Source organism: Melospiza melodia, chromosome 20 (assembly GCF_035770615.1).
Source record: "Melospiza melodia melodia isolate bMelMel2 chromosome 20, bMelMel2.pri, whole genome shotgun sequence".
Classification (NCBI taxonomy): Eukaryota; Metazoa; Chordata; class Aves; order Passeriformes; family Passerellidae; genus Melospiza; species Melospiza melodia.
In genome coordinates, this window is record NC_086213.1 from 12,188,488 (window position 1) to 12,207,160 (window position 18,673).

At 49.9% G+C, this 18,673-nt stretch overlaps 3 protein-coding genes across 5 annotated transcripts; all 3 read left to right on the forward strand.

The window, feature by feature from the left end:
- The first annotated feature begins 21 nt into the window (after positions 1–21).
- On the forward strand, positions 22–8,485 carry VPS33A (VPS33A core subunit of CORVET and HOPS complexes). Of its 2 annotated transcripts, XM_063173027.1 has the most exons (13): positions 22–142; positions 223–288; positions 368–495; positions 970–1,159; positions 1,895–2,011; positions 2,381–2,555; positions 3,257–3,450; positions 4,894–5,020; positions 5,186–5,253; positions 5,730–5,867; positions 6,243–6,380; positions 6,518–6,686; positions 7,083–8,485. In XM_063173027.1, the coding sequence occupies exons 1-13, from the start codon at positions 41–43 to the stop codon at positions 7,274–7,276; spliced, it is 1,806 nt and encodes a 601-aa protein (XP_063029097.1). In that variant the 5' UTR covers positions 22–40; the 3' UTR covers positions 7,277–8,485. The 2 variants fall into 2 exon arrangements, with proteins under 2 accessions (XP_063029097.1, XP_063029098.1); XM_063173028.1 differs by lacking the exons at positions 6,243–6,380; positions 6,518–6,686; positions 7,083–8,485 and having other exon boundaries at positions 4,856–5,020.
- Positions 8,486–9,656: 1,171 nt separating this feature from the next.
- Positions 9,657–11,744, forward strand: LOC134427383 (uncharacterized). Its single transcript, XM_063173181.1, has 2 exons — positions 9,657–10,277; positions 11,388–11,744. Exon 2 carries the CDS (start codon positions 11,435–11,437, stop codon positions 11,567–11,569), a length of 135 nt encoding a protein of 44 aa, XP_063029251.1. The 5' UTR covers positions 9,657–10,277; positions 11,388–11,434; the 3' UTR covers positions 11,570–11,744.
- A 1,380-nt stretch (positions 11,745–13,124) lies between these two features.
- DIABLO (diablo IAP-binding mitochondrial protein) lies at positions 13,125–17,245 on the forward strand. Of its 2 annotated transcripts, none has more exons than XM_063173214.1 (6): positions 13,125–13,181; positions 13,914–14,028; positions 14,241–14,372; positions 15,229–15,339; positions 15,447–15,543; positions 16,639–17,245. In XM_063173214.1, the coding sequence occupies exons 1-6, from the start codon at positions 13,135–13,137 to the stop codon at positions 16,845–16,847; spliced, it is 711 nt and encodes a 236-aa protein (XP_063029284.1). In that variant the 5' UTR covers positions 13,125–13,134; the 3' UTR covers positions 16,848–17,245. The 2 variants fall into 2 exon arrangements, with proteins under 2 accessions (XP_063029284.1, XP_063029285.1); XM_063173215.1 differs by having other exon boundaries at positions 14,244–14,372.
- Positions 17,246–18,673: the final 1,428 nt, after the last annotated feature.

Sequence of the window (18,673 nt, forward strand, 5' to 3'; positions counted from 1 at the left end):
TGCGCGGCCCCGCCCCGCGGTCACGCGCGCTGGCGGGGCAATGGCGGCGCACCTGAGCTCGGGCCGGGTGAACCTGACGGCGCTGCGCGAGGCGGGGCGGCGCGAGCTGCGCGAGTTCCTGGACAAGTGCGCGGGCTCCAAGGTGGGCACGGCGGGGCCGGGGGTCCCGCGTGGGTCCCGCCTGTGGCGTGGCCGCTCTGATCCCGCCGTCCCTTCCCGCAGGCCATCGTGTGGGACGAGTACCTGACCGGCCCCTTCGGGCTCATCGCGCAGTACTCGCTGCTCAAGGTAAGCGCCGCGGGGGCCGGGGGCAGGCGGCCGGGCCCCGGCGCTCCCGCACTCGGCTGACGGCCGTGCCTCCGCGCAGGAGCATGAGGTGGAGAAGATGTTCACGCTCAAGCCGGGCCGGCTGCCCCCGGCCGACGTCAAAAACATCATCTTCTTCGTCAGGCCCAAGCTGGAGCTGATGGACATCATCACGGACAATGTGCTCAGGTAGTGCGGGCAGGGCAGGGCACGGCAGGGCGGCCGTGAGGAGGGGACAGGCGTGGCCCCAATCACCGTGTGCTTTGTTACACCTGTGCAGGGAACGACAGCGCTGTGCACACACCAAACCGCAGCACAGCCACTCTGCGGATTAAATGGGGGCGTGACACACCCTGGGCACGGGGACTTCACCTTGGCTGGGATGCAGAGGGTGCGTTCCTCCCTGCGAGGACGTTCATTCCTTCTAATTAGATGGAATGAGCCATGCTTGGATTGCTGTGGCCTTTTGGGAATTGCAGGACAGCCACGTCCCCCTGCCCTGGTGTCAGAGCTGTGGCTGCACAAGGCTGGACACTGACACTCCAAATCCAGGAGTCAGCAATGACCCAGTGCTGCGTTCCTGTTTTATGTGACTCCAGTGCCCCCTCCCGTGCTCGGGGCTGCTCCGTGAGCAGCGAGTGACCGAGTGCTCTGCTCCTGCAGGGAAGACAGAGGCCGCTCTCCGCAGAGGGATTTCCACATCCTGTTCGTGCCGCGCCGCAGCCTCCTGTGCGAGCAGTGGCTGAAGGAGCAGGGCGTGCTGGGCTCCTTCATCCACCGCGAGCAGTACAGCCTGGACCTGATCCCCTTCGACGGGGACCTGCTCTCCATGGAGTCTGAGAGCGCCTTCAAGGTGCGTGCTCACCTCCTCCCCGAGGGACAGCAGAATGTGGGTTGGTGCTGGACGTTGGTGCTGGTGCGGCAGCTCTCAGAGGGTTGTGAGTGACCTGCACAGCAAGGAAAGGCCTTGCAGAGCAAACCTGGCTTGATCCCGAAGCCTCAACTTCCCTGTGTGCTTTCACACTAAATGCTGAAGGAACAGTCACCCCAGTTCCTCCAGGTTCAGCCGCCCGTGTTACTGTCACAATTGGAGCATTCCTGAGGCTTAAAGCACTCAGGTGTCACAAGGAGCCAGCACAGTTTGTGTTCCTGCACAGCCAGGGAGCTGTGTGCTGGTTCCCACTGCACTGAGCATTAACAGCTGTCACATCCCAGCTGCATGTCCTGCACGTCCAGTGTTGCATCCAAGGACAGGACAGTTTGGGAGTTTCTTGGCCCTCTCTGTCCTGTGTGTATCCCTATGTGGCAGGGCTTGCAGCTGTAATGAGGTTTTGGGTGCTCTGATTGGCCTAATTAGCAGGAGAGGGTCCTTCCAGCCACCTTCTTTTACTCCATCAAACTGGATTTGTGTCTGGAGTTCAAAAATACCAGTCACAGTGACAGCACAGTAATAAGGTCCATATATGCCAACAGCCATAGTTTGTCCCCAGCCTGTGTCTCCTCTGAACTGTTCACGTGGACGCTGTTGTGCTGTGGAAGCATCTGTATTGGATTGACATCTCCCATCAGAATCCCTCTTGTTCTTTAGGAATGTTACCTGGAGAGTGACCAGACCAGTCTGTACCATGCAGCAAAGGGGCTGATGACCCTGCAGGCTCTCTACGGAACCATCCCGCAGATTTTTGGGAAGGGCGACTGTGCTCGGGTGAGGCTGAACAAATGCATCTTGTTCTTTGGAACTGCCTTAAGGAGTCTTTGGTTAAATGCACCTCTGGGTTTTTTTAATCCAGCCATGACACGCACATACCCTTTTTGCTTCTCTCTGATTAACCCATGGTTTAATTGCTATTTTTTGTGATGAGGGAGCAGGTTGATGTGAATGCAGAGCTTTGGCCATCACTATCTTGTGGAGCTGCAGAGAGCAGTAGAGAAGGACTTTGTTTTCTCAGTGTCTCCTGCCCCGTCCATCAGCAGCCTGTACCTCCTGCCACGCCCTTCCTTTGCAAGCATGTGCCTGCAGGGCCCAGAGCTCACATCCATCTCCACGCTAACCAGACAGTGTGACTTCTTGCAGCACGTGGCCAACATGATGATCAGGATGAAGCGGGAGTTCCCTGGGAGCCAGAATTCCATATTTCCTGTCTTTGACACCCTCCTGCTGCTGGACCGCAACGTGGACCTGCTGACGCCGCTGGCCACGCAGCTGACGTACGAGGGGCTGATCGACGAGATCTACGGCATCCAGAACAGTGAGCCCTGTGGGGAAGGGGCAGCTGTGCTGTGCCCCGGGGCAGGCTGCATGTGCTGGCTGGGTTTGTGCTTCACTGAATGTGATGTGGGCGCAGCTCAGCTGAAATCAGTGTGGGGTTTGTTCAGTCCCAAGCTGGAGCTCATCAGGATCTACTCTGGCTCTTTCTGCCTGGGAAGGGGAGCCAAGTACAGTCCATGGTTACTGCAAGGGCATCTTTTGGCTGTTGGCTGCAGGCACAGTGACAGAACGGGGAGTGTGTGAGTGGGAATGTTAGTGTGTGCCTTCAGCATCCATCCTGCCTGGATCACGTGCCACACTGAGGGGACAGGGACAGTTTGTGAAATGCCATTTTCAGAATGCTGTCCTGCTCTTCAGGGGATAAGAAAACTCCAGGGAGGCATTTATGGGCTGTAATCCCTCCTGCTGGGCTGGACTGGCTGCTGGGCTGCCTCCAAGCCTCTCTGAAAGCAGGGCAGTGGCAATTGGGTTCTGATGTTCTGATGTTTGTGTAGGTCCCTGGCTGAGTGCAGGGAGACTCTCCTTCATTAACACACAGGCACTGAGTAGTTTGAGTGTTAATATTGCTTTGCTCCTCAGAGCTGTTTCCAGCTCCGGGGACACATTTCCACAGCCTGCTGATCTTAACTTCTGCTGATGTAGTTCCAGTCCTTTCAAGGGTTATTTCTCTTCATTTGGTAGCTTATGTGAAACTCCCTCCTGAGAAGTTTGCCCCAAAGAAGCAGGGTGAGGGTGGCAAGGATCTCCCCACAGAACCCAAGAAGCTCCAGCTGAACTCTGCAGAAGAGCTTTATGCTGAAATCCGAGACAAGAACTTCAATGCTGTGGGGTCAGTGCTGAGCAAGAAAGCCAAGATCATCTCAGCAGCCTTTGAGGTGAGGCCTGTGTCCAGCAGTGCATCAGATAATTCAGTCTGTGTTCAGCAGGGCTGGGACTGGCAGCTCAAGCTGCTCCCACAATAATCCCCATCCAGAGAAAAAACAGGAAGCTGTTCCAGTCTGTTCCCCTGCCCTGGGTGAGGTCAGCTCCATTGGACTGTTCTGAGTAGATCAGAACACCTTTTAGTAAGCCTGTAGTAATGTGGTTCCTCATTTCTCCCCACACCTCTGTTCTGGGGCTTTCCCTCTGCTCAGAGCTTGCCTAATCCAGCCTTGTGCTGTGTGAGCCCACAGATCCCCTAACAGGAATTGTTCTCTTCAGTCTGCAGGAGTCAGGTGCTGCCTCTGTCTGCCAGAAGCCAAAGGTGATTTTTAGTGTGCTGATCAATTCCACTTGGCTGCTCTTGGTACCTGTTCATTGAAAGGTGCTTTTCCCTTCAGGAGGCAGAGAAAAATGCTTTAAGCAATAAAACATCAGAATGTACTTTCAGAATATTATGGCTGGCATCAGAACCAACAGAAATGTGCAAAAGACAGTTGTCATGCAGGAGCTTTGAACTGTAAATTCATGCTTGTCACAGACAAATCTGGAGAGCTGTGTGGGGCATGTTTGTGGTTTTGTTGAAAACATCCTGTTGATGATTCATAACTGAGATCCCATATCTTATTTTTCTGACCTCAAGGGGATTCTCAAGAGAACTTGTTCACTCTTTGATTGTATTTCCTTGGTGGGGCTTTTTTATCTTAACCTCTGCCACATCTAAAAGGAGGTAGTGGTACTTTAACTGAAATACTGAGTGCTCAGCCTCATCCCCCAGTGCAGCTCTGCTTCTGCACTATTAGTGCTGGAGGTGCTAAAGATGGATTGTTCATACTGCTTGTTAAAAAAAGAGAATTCTAAGAAATTGTCAGCAGTAATAGGTGATAATGAAACAGCAGCATATTGGCAGCAGAGGACTTCCTTAGTCACAGGCTTCATCATGACTCTCCTGCCTGCACTTGCCCATTTAAATCCTTCACATATGAGTCAAATTATCTCTATTTTTATTCCAAGTTGCAGCAAGAGGCAAGTACCCAAATGCAGTGCAGGCCTCTGGAGCTGAACTCTGCATGGTGCTTCAGCACATCCTGCCCCAAACCCTGCCATGTGTTGCCACCAAGTAGAATAAACGGCAGACCCAGCCAGCCCAGTTCCTCAGCACCTTTCACTCTGCTCCAAGGGGAGATGTTCCCCAGCTCTGACAGCATTGGCCTAGAGCTCCCTGTCAGCCAGCAAAGGAATTCCTCTCTGTGTGAAAAGGGGAGTTTCCCCTGGTAGGGAAATTGTGTTAGTATCTCTCACTCCCTGCAGGGAGTGCAGTAATAATTCCTCATGATAAAATGATCTGTTTGGTGTTGCTAGCATGAACAAGGCCTAACCCAAGTGATGGATTTCCTCAGGAAAGGCACCATGCCAAGACTGTTGGAGAGATTAAGCAGTTTGTGTCGCAGCTGCCCCACATGCAGGCGGCGAGGAGCTCGCTGGCCAACCACACCTCCATCGCAGAGCTCATCAAAGACATCACCAGTGAGTAGAATCATTGAAATCCACGGGATGCCAGGTAACCTGGTGGACATCACTCAGCCTGGCAAAAACTGGCTTTGCTCCATCCAGTGCATCTCTGCTGAAACATTAATTGTAAAACATAAGCTGTCCATTGCTCTTGTATTGATTTTCATTCTTTTTCCAAAGCATCCGAAGATTTCTTTGATAATTTAACAGTGGAGCAAGAGTTCATGTCTGGAATAGACACAGACAAGGTAAGCAGATAATGGCAATTAACCACTCTTACATTTTCAAAAAACTTTTTTTTTTTTTTCCATTTGTTTTTTTCTGTTTTTTTGTTTCATTTTGGTTTTTTCTGAGAGAGGAAGCATCTGATCTAGATGATGTCCAGTGAAATGGATCTGAGTTACCTCTCACTGCCTGTGCACAGCTGGGGTGCTTGACCTGTCCAGGGGCACCCCATGCTCTGAGGGATCAGTGGAACATAGAAGATGGTTAATAGGAATTTTTAGGTGCAAAGTCTGGCTACTGAGTGAGGGACTGCTCTAGGGAGAGCCCAGGTGTAACTAGAGCTGGGTCACTGTTTTACAGATGGTCCTGGGCTGCCTGGAGAGCAGCTACTCCTCTTTTTTGCTGTTTTGGAGAACCAGGCAAACTAGATCTTTATTTCCAGGTCTGATGGGCACTTTGACAATTCTTTAAATAATCACTTATGTATTTTATTTAACAGGTTAACAATTATATTGAAGACTGCATAGCTCAGAAACATCCATTAATCAAGATCTTGCGGCTCGTTTGCTTGCAATCCGTGTGCAATAGTGGGCTGAAGCAGAAGGTTCTGGACCATTACAAAAGAGAGATTCTCCAGGTTAGGCTCTAACATTTGGAGGAATAAATTCCTGAGAAAATCCACCATCAAATCTTCAGCTCTGCACTTCAATTCTAGACAGACACATCTTACACCTGAATAACGTGCACAGAAGGAGCACTGGGTTTCTGTTTGGGCAGATACCTGGGAGGTGCTTTTGTGTGTTACAGCATGTAGATACACAGGTTTATATCACTTTTTACTAATATTATTTCAACACTCTAAATTGGATATACTCTACAGAGATCTTAACCAAAAATCTTCTTTTAAACAAACATCTTTTTTAAACAAACATCTTCACTTTTTTCCCCCCCTGTTTTAAACACTGGTCATGGCTTATTGCATGGTATTAAAAGTTATTTCTTCATATTCCAGACTTATGGCTATGAACATGTATTGACCTTAAACAACCTGGAGAAGGCTGGACTCCTGAAACCCCAGACAAGTGGCAGGAATAACTACCCAACAATCAGGAAAACGCTGCGCCTGTGGATGGATGATGTTAATGAGCAGGTAATGGGCGCCTCAGCAGCACAGATTACCTCTAAGTATAAAATTATATACAGCAGGAAAACCTCCTTTTTTATTGAACGTTTCTGATTGCTTTGAGGCAGCACTGACGTGCTGTCCCCTCTGTGTGTGTCCCCCAGAACCCCAATGACATCTCGTACGTGTACAGCGGCTACGCCCCGCTGAGCGTGCGCCTGGCGCAGCTGCTGGCGCGGCCGGGCTGGCGCAGCATCGAGGAGGTTCTGAAGATGCTGCCAGGGCCCCACTTCGAGGAGAGGCAGCAGCTCCCCACTGGCCTGCAGAAAAAGCGTAAGTTTGGGTGTGTTTTCCTGTGGTTTACAGGAAAATATGTCTGTCTGTCTGAGCAGGGAGCGAGGCAAACTGAAATCAGGGCAGGCAGAGTCAGGTCTGTCTCATCCCCCTGTCCCACAGCAGTGTTAGATTGACCTAACCCTCCTTTGACAAATGGTTTAACTTCTCATCAGAGTACTAAAATAAACCCTAAACTTACACTGTGATTTGAATAACTAATGTTATGTGAAAGAGGATCAGCATCACACTCAAACAGAAACACATCCTGGGAGCAGACTGTGGATTTCTGTGTCCCAGCCTCAAATTCAGGTCACTTGAGTTTGACTGACAGTTGCTGCAGGGGAGCTGTAAATTCAAACCAAGCCAACCTGGACCTTTTCTGTGACCCCACAGGTCAGCACGGTGAGAACAGAGTGACCCTGGTGTTCTTCCTGGGCGGGGTCACGTACGCAGAGATCGCCGCGCTGAGGTTCCTGTCGCAGATGGAGGATGGAGGCACCGAGTACATCATTGCCACTACAAAACTGATCAATGGCACTACCTGGATCAAATCCTTGATGGAGAAACTGGAGCCTGCCCCTTTCTAGGGTGTGTGTGGTGAGAGACAGTAAATGTGAGAGGCCCTGTGTGACACAGGCACTCAGCTGGCAGAGAAGCACAGCAGTGAAGCTCTCCTGGGACCAGCTCATGACCCTCGTCCCTTCTGCACAGTGTTCCAGCTGCCTGTGGAACTTCCAAGCAGACAAGCTGGGTTGGAAGGCACTAACAATAAACAGTGGGGAAGAGGGAGATCCCTGCTCATGGTCTGACCTGGCAGCCTAGGGAAGGGCTGGGGCAGCAGGAATGGGCCCTGGTCCTTCTCTGTGGCAAATTGCTGCTTTTTTTCTTTCACTTTAGCTTTGGTGGGAGATGTGATTTCTGCTTTTTACCCCTCTAAGGTGCTGAGGAGGCAGGATGTTCTCTCTTCCTGACTTCATCCCAGTATTCCCAGACTGTTTGTCTCTCTCTGGTGCCTGATCCATTCCATGGGTGCACTGGATGTGTCAGTCAGAGATGTGTACACAGCTGTACCTGTGATCCTCGAGCCTTTTCCCCTCACTTGTCCCCTGAAGGGATCGCTGTGAGGTGACTCCTTTGTCCTGGGTACACCCACCTGCCTCTGGAAGGCTCCTCCAGACTGTGAATGACATCAGTGTGTGCTGAGTTTATGGCTGAAGACACACAAACACTCCCTGTGTGGGGGCCAAAAACAGCAAGAGCAGGGACGCAGTAAACAGTGGGTTTTGAACAGACACTTTTTTCACCCTGTTCAGGTTATAAACTCTGGTACTTGCTGTCACAAGCTGTTGTAGAGCTCAAACTTGTAAAATGGAATTTTCCACGGGCTTGGTGGCTGGGCCCTTTGTGCAAGAGGCAGCTCCTGAATGCTGAGGGGAAGGCAGAGCAGGGTCTGGTGCTGGCTGTGCTGGGCTGGGCACTGTCAGTGTCCTCACAGCCACTGGGGACTGTTCCACACTCCAGTTCACTCTTAAACACAACTAAAACAAAGCCCACTCCTCACCTTAAATCACTCTCTTAGCAAACATTTCTGCCTTGGTTTACATGTATAATATGTCCCAATAAATCCCTCAGTTTTTCCAAGTTGTCACAGTTGTGACTGGGGGTTTTGGTCTGTTTTATTTTCTAAGACTGAAGTCTGCCAAGTCAGACCCTCCGTGGAGCCCCTCTATCTGTTTAACTCCAGCTGACTTATTAAATGAAATAAAATAAAGATGTATTTAATCTTTTTTTGGAAATGTTTGCACTCTCTCTAGAATACAAAAATAAAATAAAACCCTGCACTGTGGTAGCTGTATCCTCGTCTCCCTGTCCCAGGATAACTGAATTACTGAAGTTGAAACTATTTTTCTGACACCCAGGTGTTTTTTAATGAAGGCTCACATAAAATTTAATTCTGTTCTTCCACCTGTAATACTACATCAGAAGTGGAATTTCTGAAATTTTGAAGAAAAATACAATTTCAGTCAGAGGAGACTTTCAGGTGGGAAGGCAGCTTGTAGACAGACTTAACAAAAAGCATGGTACAACTTCAGTGATGCAAGAAGAGCAAACATGGATTGTTTGCTCTGCAAGTTCCATTTAAAGTAGCTAATTTCAGAGTATTTAAAAGGAAAACTGAATTAAGTTTGGATCAAAAATTAGATGTTACCTTGCAGAGAAAAACAAGAAGTTGACTCAGAGCAACAGAGTGTCCTTGAGTTGGCCTTGAAGGGTTTCTCTAGTATCACAATTTCCAGATTTTTTTTTTTTTAATTAAATTTTAACAGTTGATCTGATCCCAAGGAAATACTGAGCAGGCTGGTTTCTGAGCTACACCACAGGTGAATAAAGGAAACACAGAGTGGCTCACCTTTCCCTAGCCAGCAATCAGTAACACTACAGGCAAAACTTTTTTTGGTTAAGAGTTCACACCAGACACTTGGTAAACTCTGAATTCATCACCAACATTGCAGCCTGGTTTTCTGCAGCCTGCACCAGAACTGTGTAACCCCTCCACCTCTCCAAAGCCTCTTCCTGGAACTATTCAACAAGAAAATAAAAGCCATCCTGACGCTGATCAATTCCCTGGAGGAGCAATTACTGTTTAACAGGCTTCCTGAGCAGCTGATGATGTTCTGCTTCTGTCCAAGGCCCTGCTGACCATGTGGGTAATAATTTGATAACAAGAGAACCTAATTAAATTAAGGGACCATTTTCTACATCATAATATCTTTGTAGGTAAGAGATTTGATTTGCAGTACATAATCTTCCTTCTCTGCTGTCTACATTACTAAAAAAAAAAAAAAGAAAATATTACCCAACCTCTACCCCAACCCCTCCACTTTCACTTTTCATACATTATGAGAAGCAGTTTTGCTAAGAATAAACACAGAGCCTGGCTCCCTCCTCCCCTCACTGCAAAGGAGCTGCATCATTTCAGCTCTAAAAGGTTGGGATGACTCCTTGGGAGGGAGGGTAAGGGTGACACTAAGCAGTGACCTGGGGACCATGCAGGGATTAGGCTGCCCTCAGCCCTCACTGACTGCTGGTAAAAGCTCCTGGCTCAGCCTGCACAGCCCCACCCTGGGGATGAGCCCCAGCTGTGTGTGAGGATCCTCCTCCCTGAGTGGCTCACAGAGCACTGGGTGCCCAGGGAACAGAGCAAGAGGCACTGCAGCCTTTGAGATAACAGAATAAAACGTGTAAGATGATGACACAAGGTTTTGTTAGAGGCAAACCCCACATCTCAACAAATGCAGGTTTGGGTGACTCCAAGCCCTGGCACTGGAACTCTGGAAATGCTGTTGGCAAAGCCCCCAGGGAAGGGGAGTGTTTGGCTGCTCCGAGCACCACGGCGCTGTCGGATCATAACCGGTGCTGACCACACCTAGAGCTCAGTCCTGGTGTGGGCTGCACACACACACACTCACTCACAGAGTGCTGCTGCTCCTGGATCATCCTACAGCACAGACCCTGCAAAGGGACAGCTGCAGAACCAAACTAGGGAGAAACACCAACTTGCTGAAGCAGAGCCCGTCATCTGCCTGGGTAAGCAGTTTATTTCTTTATCAGCATCTTTCTAGATAACCAGAAATCTCACACAGCCTATGGACAGAAATCTGTAACGCTCGGAACAACAGGGAAACCACAGCTGGTTTCAAAATGCTGTAACTCCTGTACTGTATACAGGTGCCTGAGCTTGGAATGGAATGGCTGAACTCATTAAACAACACCAAAAGTGAATTCCTTATCAGAAGAGCTCTTTAAAAAACATTCCAGGCAGCAGGACAGGAATTCAGTTTAGTTTATCTGGCTTTAGGCTGTTCAGAACAGAAATAATCCTTGTGGGTTTTTTATCCTAAGTCTGATTTTAAACTCCCTTTTCGTGCTTGACCAAGAGCGTCAATACTGTTGATCAGGCACGGCTGCAATCAAAATTTAAAAGAACACGTAAATTGAAGAGATAATAGAATGTTTTAGGTGGGTTTTCACAGCTTCAAATCCAAGAAGCCAGCGACTTTAGGGGAAAAGTTCAGATTTAATTTAAACTAACAAATGAGCAATCACTTCCAAAGCAATGCATACATATGACTATACAATACTGCTGGGAGATGAATTCTAAGGCATCTTACCCCATGTCTCCCATTAACGTTATTTTTAACGCAAGACAGAAATATTTGCCTGTGCAAACTTGTATTTAAGCCTCAGTTTTCGTCATTCCTAAACAAAAGGCTCAGTTTGTGCCAGTACCTCCATTAGATGCAATTATAGAATTAAATATTAATGGTGGCTTCCTTGGAGGAATTGACCACTTTGATCAGAACAGGCTGTTGGTAATGCACCATCAGCGGCCGCTCTGCTCCTGCCCTTCCTGGAGGCACAGCCCCAGGGGAGAGATCCCAGGAGCCAGCTGGGCTCTGCAACACCCCCAGCCTCAAAGCCTCACCCCCATGGCACTGCCGGGCTCTGCATTTCCACCTGCTTTCTTACCACTCCTGATCTGCACGCTCTGATCAGATCCCAAACTCTTTTAACACCTCAGCAGGGTTTTGAAGAGGCCCACAACAGTCACTAACAACCTTCCAGGTGCTCACAGGATTTCTCCCCGTGGCAGGGTGGTGTCCCTGCTGTGAAACTCACCTTGTGTGTCTGCTCCAGGCGCGGCAGGAGCAGGGAGCAGCCAGCCCCAGGGACCTGGGAGAGCCATGCCGGACTCCTTCGCCATCCACTTCCTCAAGGTGCTGCGGGAGCTGCTGGCCTTCGTGCTGTTCAGCTACACGGTGCTGCTGGGGGCGCTGCTGCTGGCCGGCTGGACCACCTATTTCCTGGTGCTCAAGTGAGGGCTCTGCCCCTGCTCCTGCTCCCACAGCCTTTCCAGAGGCACCCACGGCACAGCTCCGCACGCGGGATGGAGGCGCCTTCCCCCTGCGCCGAACCTGCAGGAGCTCTGTGCTCTCGCTGCCTCGCCGCACTCTTATTTTCCTGTGTAAAAACAATAAAGGTTAAAAGAGAAAAGGTATCCCCTGCATGCACTTTACAGATCCTCGTGGCTCTCGCAGATTCTTTGTGTCTCTTGGACTCTGAACTATTCAAAAGCCTCCCAGCAGTTTTCTCCTGAGATTCCCACCCTGCCGAGCGCAGCACAGGGGATGGCAGGGATGCAACACCACTCCAACATCTCAACAAACAAGTCCTGCCTTGTCCTGCTCTGCCTCATTAAGGGTGTGAAGGCAGACACACAGAAATTACTTGTAATTTGTTTTAGAAGTTCTGGAAAAAGACATTTCAGACCAGCACAACGTTCCCCTCTCCCTACAGTTTTCTGAGGTACAGAGTTGGTAACTGGCGCTCTCAGGTGGGCCAGGCTTTAGAACAAATGTTTAAAGCAGAGTTAGATTGAATATGTGTGCTACAGCACTGCCTCAGTAAAGTAACCTGCACTGAGTCTCTGAAAACAGGAGAGAGAACAGGAATTCCTGCTACAACTAAAAATAATAGATTTAATTGATTAAGGCCATTTTGTGTGGAATTGCACACAATTTTGGCAGAGAAGGTGGGGATTATCACTAGCATGGAACAACCCAAAATCAAAGCAACACAATGTACTTTAGAACAATAAAGATGAATTAAACCAGGGCTGTGAGGAGCACTGGTGTCTCTGAGTTGGTGGTCACAATCTGTCCCTGCTGGAATTCCCTTTCACCCAATGGAGCTGATTTCAATACAAAGTTGGGTTTTTCAATTTCTTCTTTATCTGGAGCATTCTGCTCAATGTCCTCATGGCCCATAAGTTCCACATTCCTTTTGTCCAAAGCCTTCTTCCCAAGCTTTGTTCACCTTTCCCAAATCTAATGTCACTAAAACACACCAAGCCCTAAACCTTACCAAGGCCATTCCACCACCAAGTAATTTGGTTTTCTAACACCTGGACATCACTCAAAGCTTGTTGGCTGCTCTATCTCACAGATTAAATATTCTTATCTGGCTTGAAAGCTACAAAACCAAACACCAAAGAACAGCCCGTTCTAAAGAGAATTTTTACACATTCTACATTTGGTAACAATTAGACAAGACCTTGTTTCATAATCTCCTCCTCATTCCCAGCAGGTGGGCAAATAGTTGTCTATTTCTGACCCTATTTCTGATGTTGGGCATACCGGCGAAACACAGAGGAGGTGTCGGGGGTGCTCCACAGGGCCCTGGAGGGGCCGCGGGGACACCTCTGGGGACACCCGGGGACATTTCCCGCTCGCTCCCCTCACGCTCCCGCCGCCGCCCTCACGGCCCCGCGCGCCCTCGGCACGCGCCGGCGCTCTGCGCACGCGCCGCGCTCGGCCCCGCCCCAACCCCGCCCCTGCAGGCGCGCGGGTGACGTCACTTCCCGCGCGCCGGCGGGCGGGCCAAGATGGCGGCGGGCGGGCGGTGGCTGCGTGGCTGCTGCTCCGTGCTCAGGTACCGCGGCGGGCGGGGGGAGAGGCTCGGGGGGACCGCCCGCACCGCGCTCCCCACCCGCCGGCGCTGGGATAAAGAGTACGCGGCACAAAGGAAGGAAAATGCACCTGTTGTTTTCATTAAATGGCTGTAGAACAACAAAAAAAAACTCTCATTGCTTTGTGCTTCTGTTTTTGCGCTCGAGTATTTCCGTGATAGAGCCTGACCCCAGGGCATTTGCACAGCTTGGGTTGTAATAAAGCTGGTCACAGAAACCCAAGTGTCGCTGGATTGTAACAAACCTGTCACATTTCTCACCTGCATGTACCGCACGCCACTTTTAAGCATGTTTTTTAACCGGTTTTCCAGTATTATTGACTAACAGCAGTGTGCCCATACCAGCTAACATAAATTTTCTCTCTAGAAGTATTAATATTGCACTGGTTACTGTGCTTGCCTGTTGTTGCACTTATGATTAAACAACAATACGAAATTTGAAACAAACTTACTCATCCAATGTCACACAGCTGCATCACAGAAACCTGGCACAGACAAGCTCCCCTCGAACAGCATCTGGGTGTTCTTCTCCTCGCTGATCCCTGTTTCCCACCCCACACTGGGATGTTCCTGCTGCTGATCTTTGCCTTTATTTCCCACCCCACACTGGGATGTTCCTGCTGCTGATCTTTGCCTTTATTTCCCACCCCACACCGGGATGTTCCTGCTGTTAAACTTTGCCTCTTGCTTTTCCAGGCGCAGCCTCCCCGTCCTGGCCAGCGTCGGGCAGCGAGGCCTCGCGGGCAGGAGCGGGCAGTGGCACCGGGCCGTGGGGCTGGGGGTGGCCCTGTGCGCTGTCCCCGTCGTGGAGGTACCCCCAGCACCCCCTCCTTGCACCAGTTTGACCCCCAAACCCACCTGCCTGTCCTGGTTCTCCCCCAGGGTTGCATCCTCAAGGAGAGCTTGGCTCTCGCAGCTTTTCCTCGCCGTTGTGTTTGAGCGGTGTCCGTGGGGAGGGTGACGGCGAGGTGACACAGGGTGACACGAGGTCACACAGGGTGACACGGGTGTCTTGTGTTGCAGCAGCAGAGCTCGGGGTCCCTCAGCAACGATGCCCTGATCAGAAGAGCCGTGTCCCTGGTGACAGACAGCACGGCCACGCTGCTCTCCCAGACCACGTACGCGCTGATCGAGGCGCTCACCGAGTACACCAAGGTGAGCTCACACCTGGCACCCCCACTCCTGCTGCTCTGCCACTGGCTGCACCCCTTAAACCACCCTCAAAATGGGCTTTTGCAAAATTAATTTAACCCAAGAAGTGGGGGGGTTGAAGATGTCAGGTCCCTCGGGAGCTGTGGGGTCACTGTTCTACACCAAATGTGGAAGTTACTTTTAGCTTTGTTAAACTGTTGCTCTTGGGTTAAAATTAGACAGCCCCAGAATGGTTTGGGGTTGGAAGGACCTTAAAGCTCATGCAGTCCCATGGGCAGGGACACCTTTCACTGTCCCAGGGTGCTCCAAGCCCTGTCCAGCCTGGCCTTGGACATTCCAGGGATGGGGCAGCCACAGCTTCTCTGGGCACCCTGTGCCAGGGCCTCCCCACCCTTACAGCCAAGAATTTTTCCCTAACATCCCATCCAACCCTGCCCTCTGTCAGCAGGAATCCATTTCCCTTGTCCTGTCATTCCATGCTCTTTTAAGAAGTCCCTTTTTTTACTTAAAAATGACCCTGGAACTCAGAACTGGGGCTGAAGAAACTCATAACAATTATTTATATTACCTGTGTACTGAGCTCTCTGTTCTTGGGCATTTTATTGCCCTTCTCAGTCTTTCTAAGGCCATGAACTGAGTTCCATCAGAAGAATGGCATGAGCCATACTGAAGTCTGCAACAAGAAGACACAGTTTTAATTTTGCAAATAAAGTGCTGGTTTGAGTAAAGTATTTGCATTCCAGTTTACATCCTTGTCAGTGCATCAAGTGTATGGAGAGTAATTTTGCTAATTAACACTGAGACAACACCAGAGCTGTGCAGGCTGTCATGGTAACTGTGCAAAATGATTCCTTGACAGGCAATTTATACCCTGGTGTCTCTCTACAAGCAATACTCAAATCTCCTTGGGAAAATGAACTCGGACGAGGTGGATGCGGTCTGGCAGGTGGTCATAGGAGCCAGAGTGGATGTGAGCAAACCAACCTCCCTCACCATCTGCCTCTGCAGCCCTGCTCTCACAGCTCAGGAGAGCTCTCAGGTGTGTTACACCCTGTTGATTCTTTGTCTTGCTCCTAGATGACCACCAAGCAGCAGGAGTACCTCAGGCTGGAGTCCAGCTGGATGACGGCGCTGCGGCTGTCGGAGATGGCGGCAGAGGCTGCGTATCAGTCAGGTCTGAGCCTCTGCCCCTTGTCCCTCTGCCCCTTATCCCTCTGCCCCTTATCTCTCTACCCCTTGTCCATCTGCTCCTTATCTCTCTGCCCCTTATCTCTCTGCCCCTTGTCCCTCTGCCCCTTCTCCCTCTGCCCCTTCTCCCTCTGCCCCTTATCTCTCTACCCCTTGTCCATCTGCTCCTTATCTCTCTGCCCCTTATCTCTCTGCCCCTTGTCCCTCTGCCCCTTCTCCCTCTCTCAGCCCAGTTCAGGCACACAGAGTACACTCAGTTAACACCACAGCTGACAGCTGGTTCTTGCTTTTTAGAGGTGCTGAGCACGTACATTCTGGTTTTGTCTGCAAATCTGTAGGTGTGTTCTGAGAGCTAGGCCTGGAAATTTCACATGTGGTTTAGGTCAGGACTAACCATGGCCAAAAATGTCTGAGGGAAGAGTTCAGTTATTTTTAAATGCAAGGCTCAAACACGGTCCTGGGAGCCACAGAACCAAGGCTGCCTATTAATACAGGAGGACTTTACAGCTGGATTTAGTTATATTAAAAAAGGAAAAGATACTAATTTTGGGTTTTTCTCCCTGGAGAGATTTGGATTTTTCCTCCCTGAGAGCTCTGAGACGGAGTTATGGACTGGTTTGTGGTAAATGGGCAGAGTTACTGGAGTGGAGAAGGGAGGAAAAGCAGTGAATATACAGAGACACCCTCATTCTGTAAGTGCCTGGAGAAGACCCAGAAATCTGTGGGAGCATGGGAGGAGGATGGTGGGAATTCAGCAGTGCCACAGGTATTCCCACTGCTGTAGGTGCCAGGATGGGATGAGGACTGAAAGGTTCTGGCACACAGGGACTGGGCTGAGCTCTCAAACCCACTGGCACAAGGTGATCCCTCCTGTCCAACCCCAGCTGTATCCCACTGGGACGGGAGAACTCAAGGGAGCAGTGACACCTCAGGCTTGAGGTAAATGAACAATACTGAGCATTAATACAGCCCAAGAGCCCTCACCACACAGCAAAGCACGTGATGATCCCATCCATCTCCTCAGCTGAAGGCTTGCCCAGGTTGTGCTCCTGTGACCCAGGGTGCCAATCCTTCCCTGCAGGTGCAGACCAGGCCTCGGTGACAGCCCGCAGCCACATCCAGGTGCTGAAGTCCCAGGTGCAGGAGGTGAGGCTGCTGTCCCAGAAAGCAGAGACCAAATTAGCTGAAGCTCAGACAGATGAGCTCATCAAAGCCCGAGGAGAGGACTCCTCATTGCCACAGGGTGTTTTAGGGAACTCAGATGATGACCCTTACCTTCGGGAGGACTGAACAGAACTGAGCTCTCAGGGTCAGTCACACATGGAACAGTCCCAAGCTCTGAAGTGTGGGATAGTGTAAAACTGCTGAAATAAGCCTGTGATTCCATTTTTTCCCCCCCAAAAAGGATTGCTTTGCAAATCAGGTATTTGGAAGGCTTCAGTTTTGTTTGTAACTTACCTTGTTTGTAATACTTTTGGATTCATTTATTTAAATGTTTATCTATGCAAATGTGAAGACTGTTATCAGGGATGGCCTGGTGATAATTGTGTCTCTGCTTGGAGGATCCTGCTGCTCCCTTGGTGTGTTTGTGGGATCAGCCAGAGAAGTGTATTTAAAAACCCTTGTTTTTAACCTGTGAGGTAAATGATGTCTGTGAGGAGATGCCTCTATTAAACTGTGCAAAAGCATCCTGTTGTGGGTGTGTCCATTTGGGGAGGAAATTAGGCCTTGCTTTCTATTTGAATTTAAAAGTTTTTAACCTCTGAGTGGCAGCTGCACCAAATTACACTGAGCTGCACTCAGGGGAAATATTTGCTCTGGAGCTGAGAACTTCCCATGGAGTCACCCAGGCTCTTGGTGCTATTTTGTTCAGCACAGCAAATTATTTCACCCAGAATCACCTCTGGGGGAGGTTCCCCAGGAAGCAAGGGGGAGGTTTGATTTTCAATATATTGTAGTTATAAACAGAATTGTTTTGGCAGCTGCTGTGTACTGTTCTACAAAGCACTGAGCAAAAGAGTTTTACATATTTGAATGCTTCCCAATGCAAGTTTCAGGACATAATCTTAATTATTTCTTTTGCAAGCTTAATGTTTCACTGTAGGTTTCAAAACCATGGGTGTCCTTTACTGTTCATTTCCTAACCTGACAGCTGGTGTGAAATTTGCTTTGTAGAACAGCATCCACTTGAACTTTATCACTGGGGATTGGATCCCCATCTGCCAGGTTGTGTAAGAAAACACACATTAATCAAAGGTTTTTCACCACAGATTAGCATCTGATGCATCTGTGTCAAGGTTGGTGTTACTACATTGAGTTGTGCCTGAATTTTCTTACCTGCAGCATAAGAGGTGTTTCTTTTTGGCTGCCTTTGGAACAAATGCAATCTCAGGTGCACAGCACTGTTCATTTATAGAGTAAGTAGTAAAAAGAAAATTAACAAACCACTTTTCCTTGCTCCTCACTGGTGCTGCTGTATCCAAGGAGGATGCACAGTCTGGAATCCAGCTCAGAGGGAGCTGCCTGTGTCTGCTCTGGGCTGGAGCATTAGGGAAAAAACTCCTGTGGTGAGAGGATTACTTGGGTGGTGGCACAGCTGAGCCCTCAGGAGCCAGATGCAGTCTCAGGTCAACCTCTAACCACAACTGCTCTACTTTGGTGCCTTGTGCAGTTGAAGAACATCTGCCAAGCCCTGACCCGAGTGCACAAACAAGTTGTGTACCTTTCAGGATGCCACAGTAACTTACTCAGATGTTTGCATGGCACTGCCAGGAGCCTGCTGAGCCAGGAAAGCCCCTCTAAAGCCCCTCTTCCCCTTTCAGAGCCTGCTCCCAGCCCTGCTGTGACCCCACTTCTTGTTTCACTGCACATACTGCTCTTCCTGCCCGAGAGCTCTTCCCACACACATCCAGCCCGACGTGACTGGAACCAAGCAGGCAGGGCAGCCAAGTCAGAGTGGGGGTGAGAGGCACAAATCACCCCAAAGCAGGGCAGAAAGGAGTCCCTCACCTTTGTCAGGAAGTGAGAGCTGCCAGCTGGGGGTTAGCCCACACACCTAAGCCCACAACAGACATGACATCATGCTCTGTGCTCCTGAGTTTGCACTGGGAATCATC

What these genes read in the sequence shown, in the direction of transcription:
- DIABLO (XM_063173214.1), top strand. Translation starts at nt 13,135, where the DNA reads ATGGCGGCGGGCGGGCGGTGGCTGCGTGGCTGCTGCTCCGTGCTCAG. An exon ending in GCGCTGTCCCCGTCGTGGAG is followed by an intron (nt 14,029 to 14,240) that starts GTACCCCCAGCA and finishes CTTGTGTTGCAG; the next exon opens with CAGCAGAGCTCGGGGTCCCT. An exon ending in AGAGGCTGCGTATCAGTCAG is followed by an intron (nt 15,544 to 16,638) that starts GTCTGAGCCTCT and finishes CCTTCCCTGCAG; the next exon opens with GTGCAGACCAGGCCTCGGTG.
- LOC134427383 (XM_063173181.1), top strand. Translation starts at nt 11,435, where the DNA reads ATGCCGGACTCCTTCGCCATCCACTTCCTCAAGGTGCTGCGGGAGCTG.
- VPS33A (XM_063173027.1), top strand. Translation starts at nt 41, where the DNA reads ATGGCGGCGCACCTGAGCTCGGGCCGGGTGAACCTGACGGCGCTGCGC. An exon ending in TCATCTCAGCAGCCTTTGAG is followed by an intron (nt 3,451 to 4,893) that starts GTGAGGCCTGTG and finishes GGATTTCCTCAG; the next exon opens with GAAAGGCACCATGCCAAGAC. An exon ending in TGGATGATGTTAATGAGCAG is followed by an intron (nt 6,381 to 6,517) that starts GTAATGGGCGCC and finishes TGTGTCCCCCAG; the next exon opens with AACCCCAATGACATCTCGTA.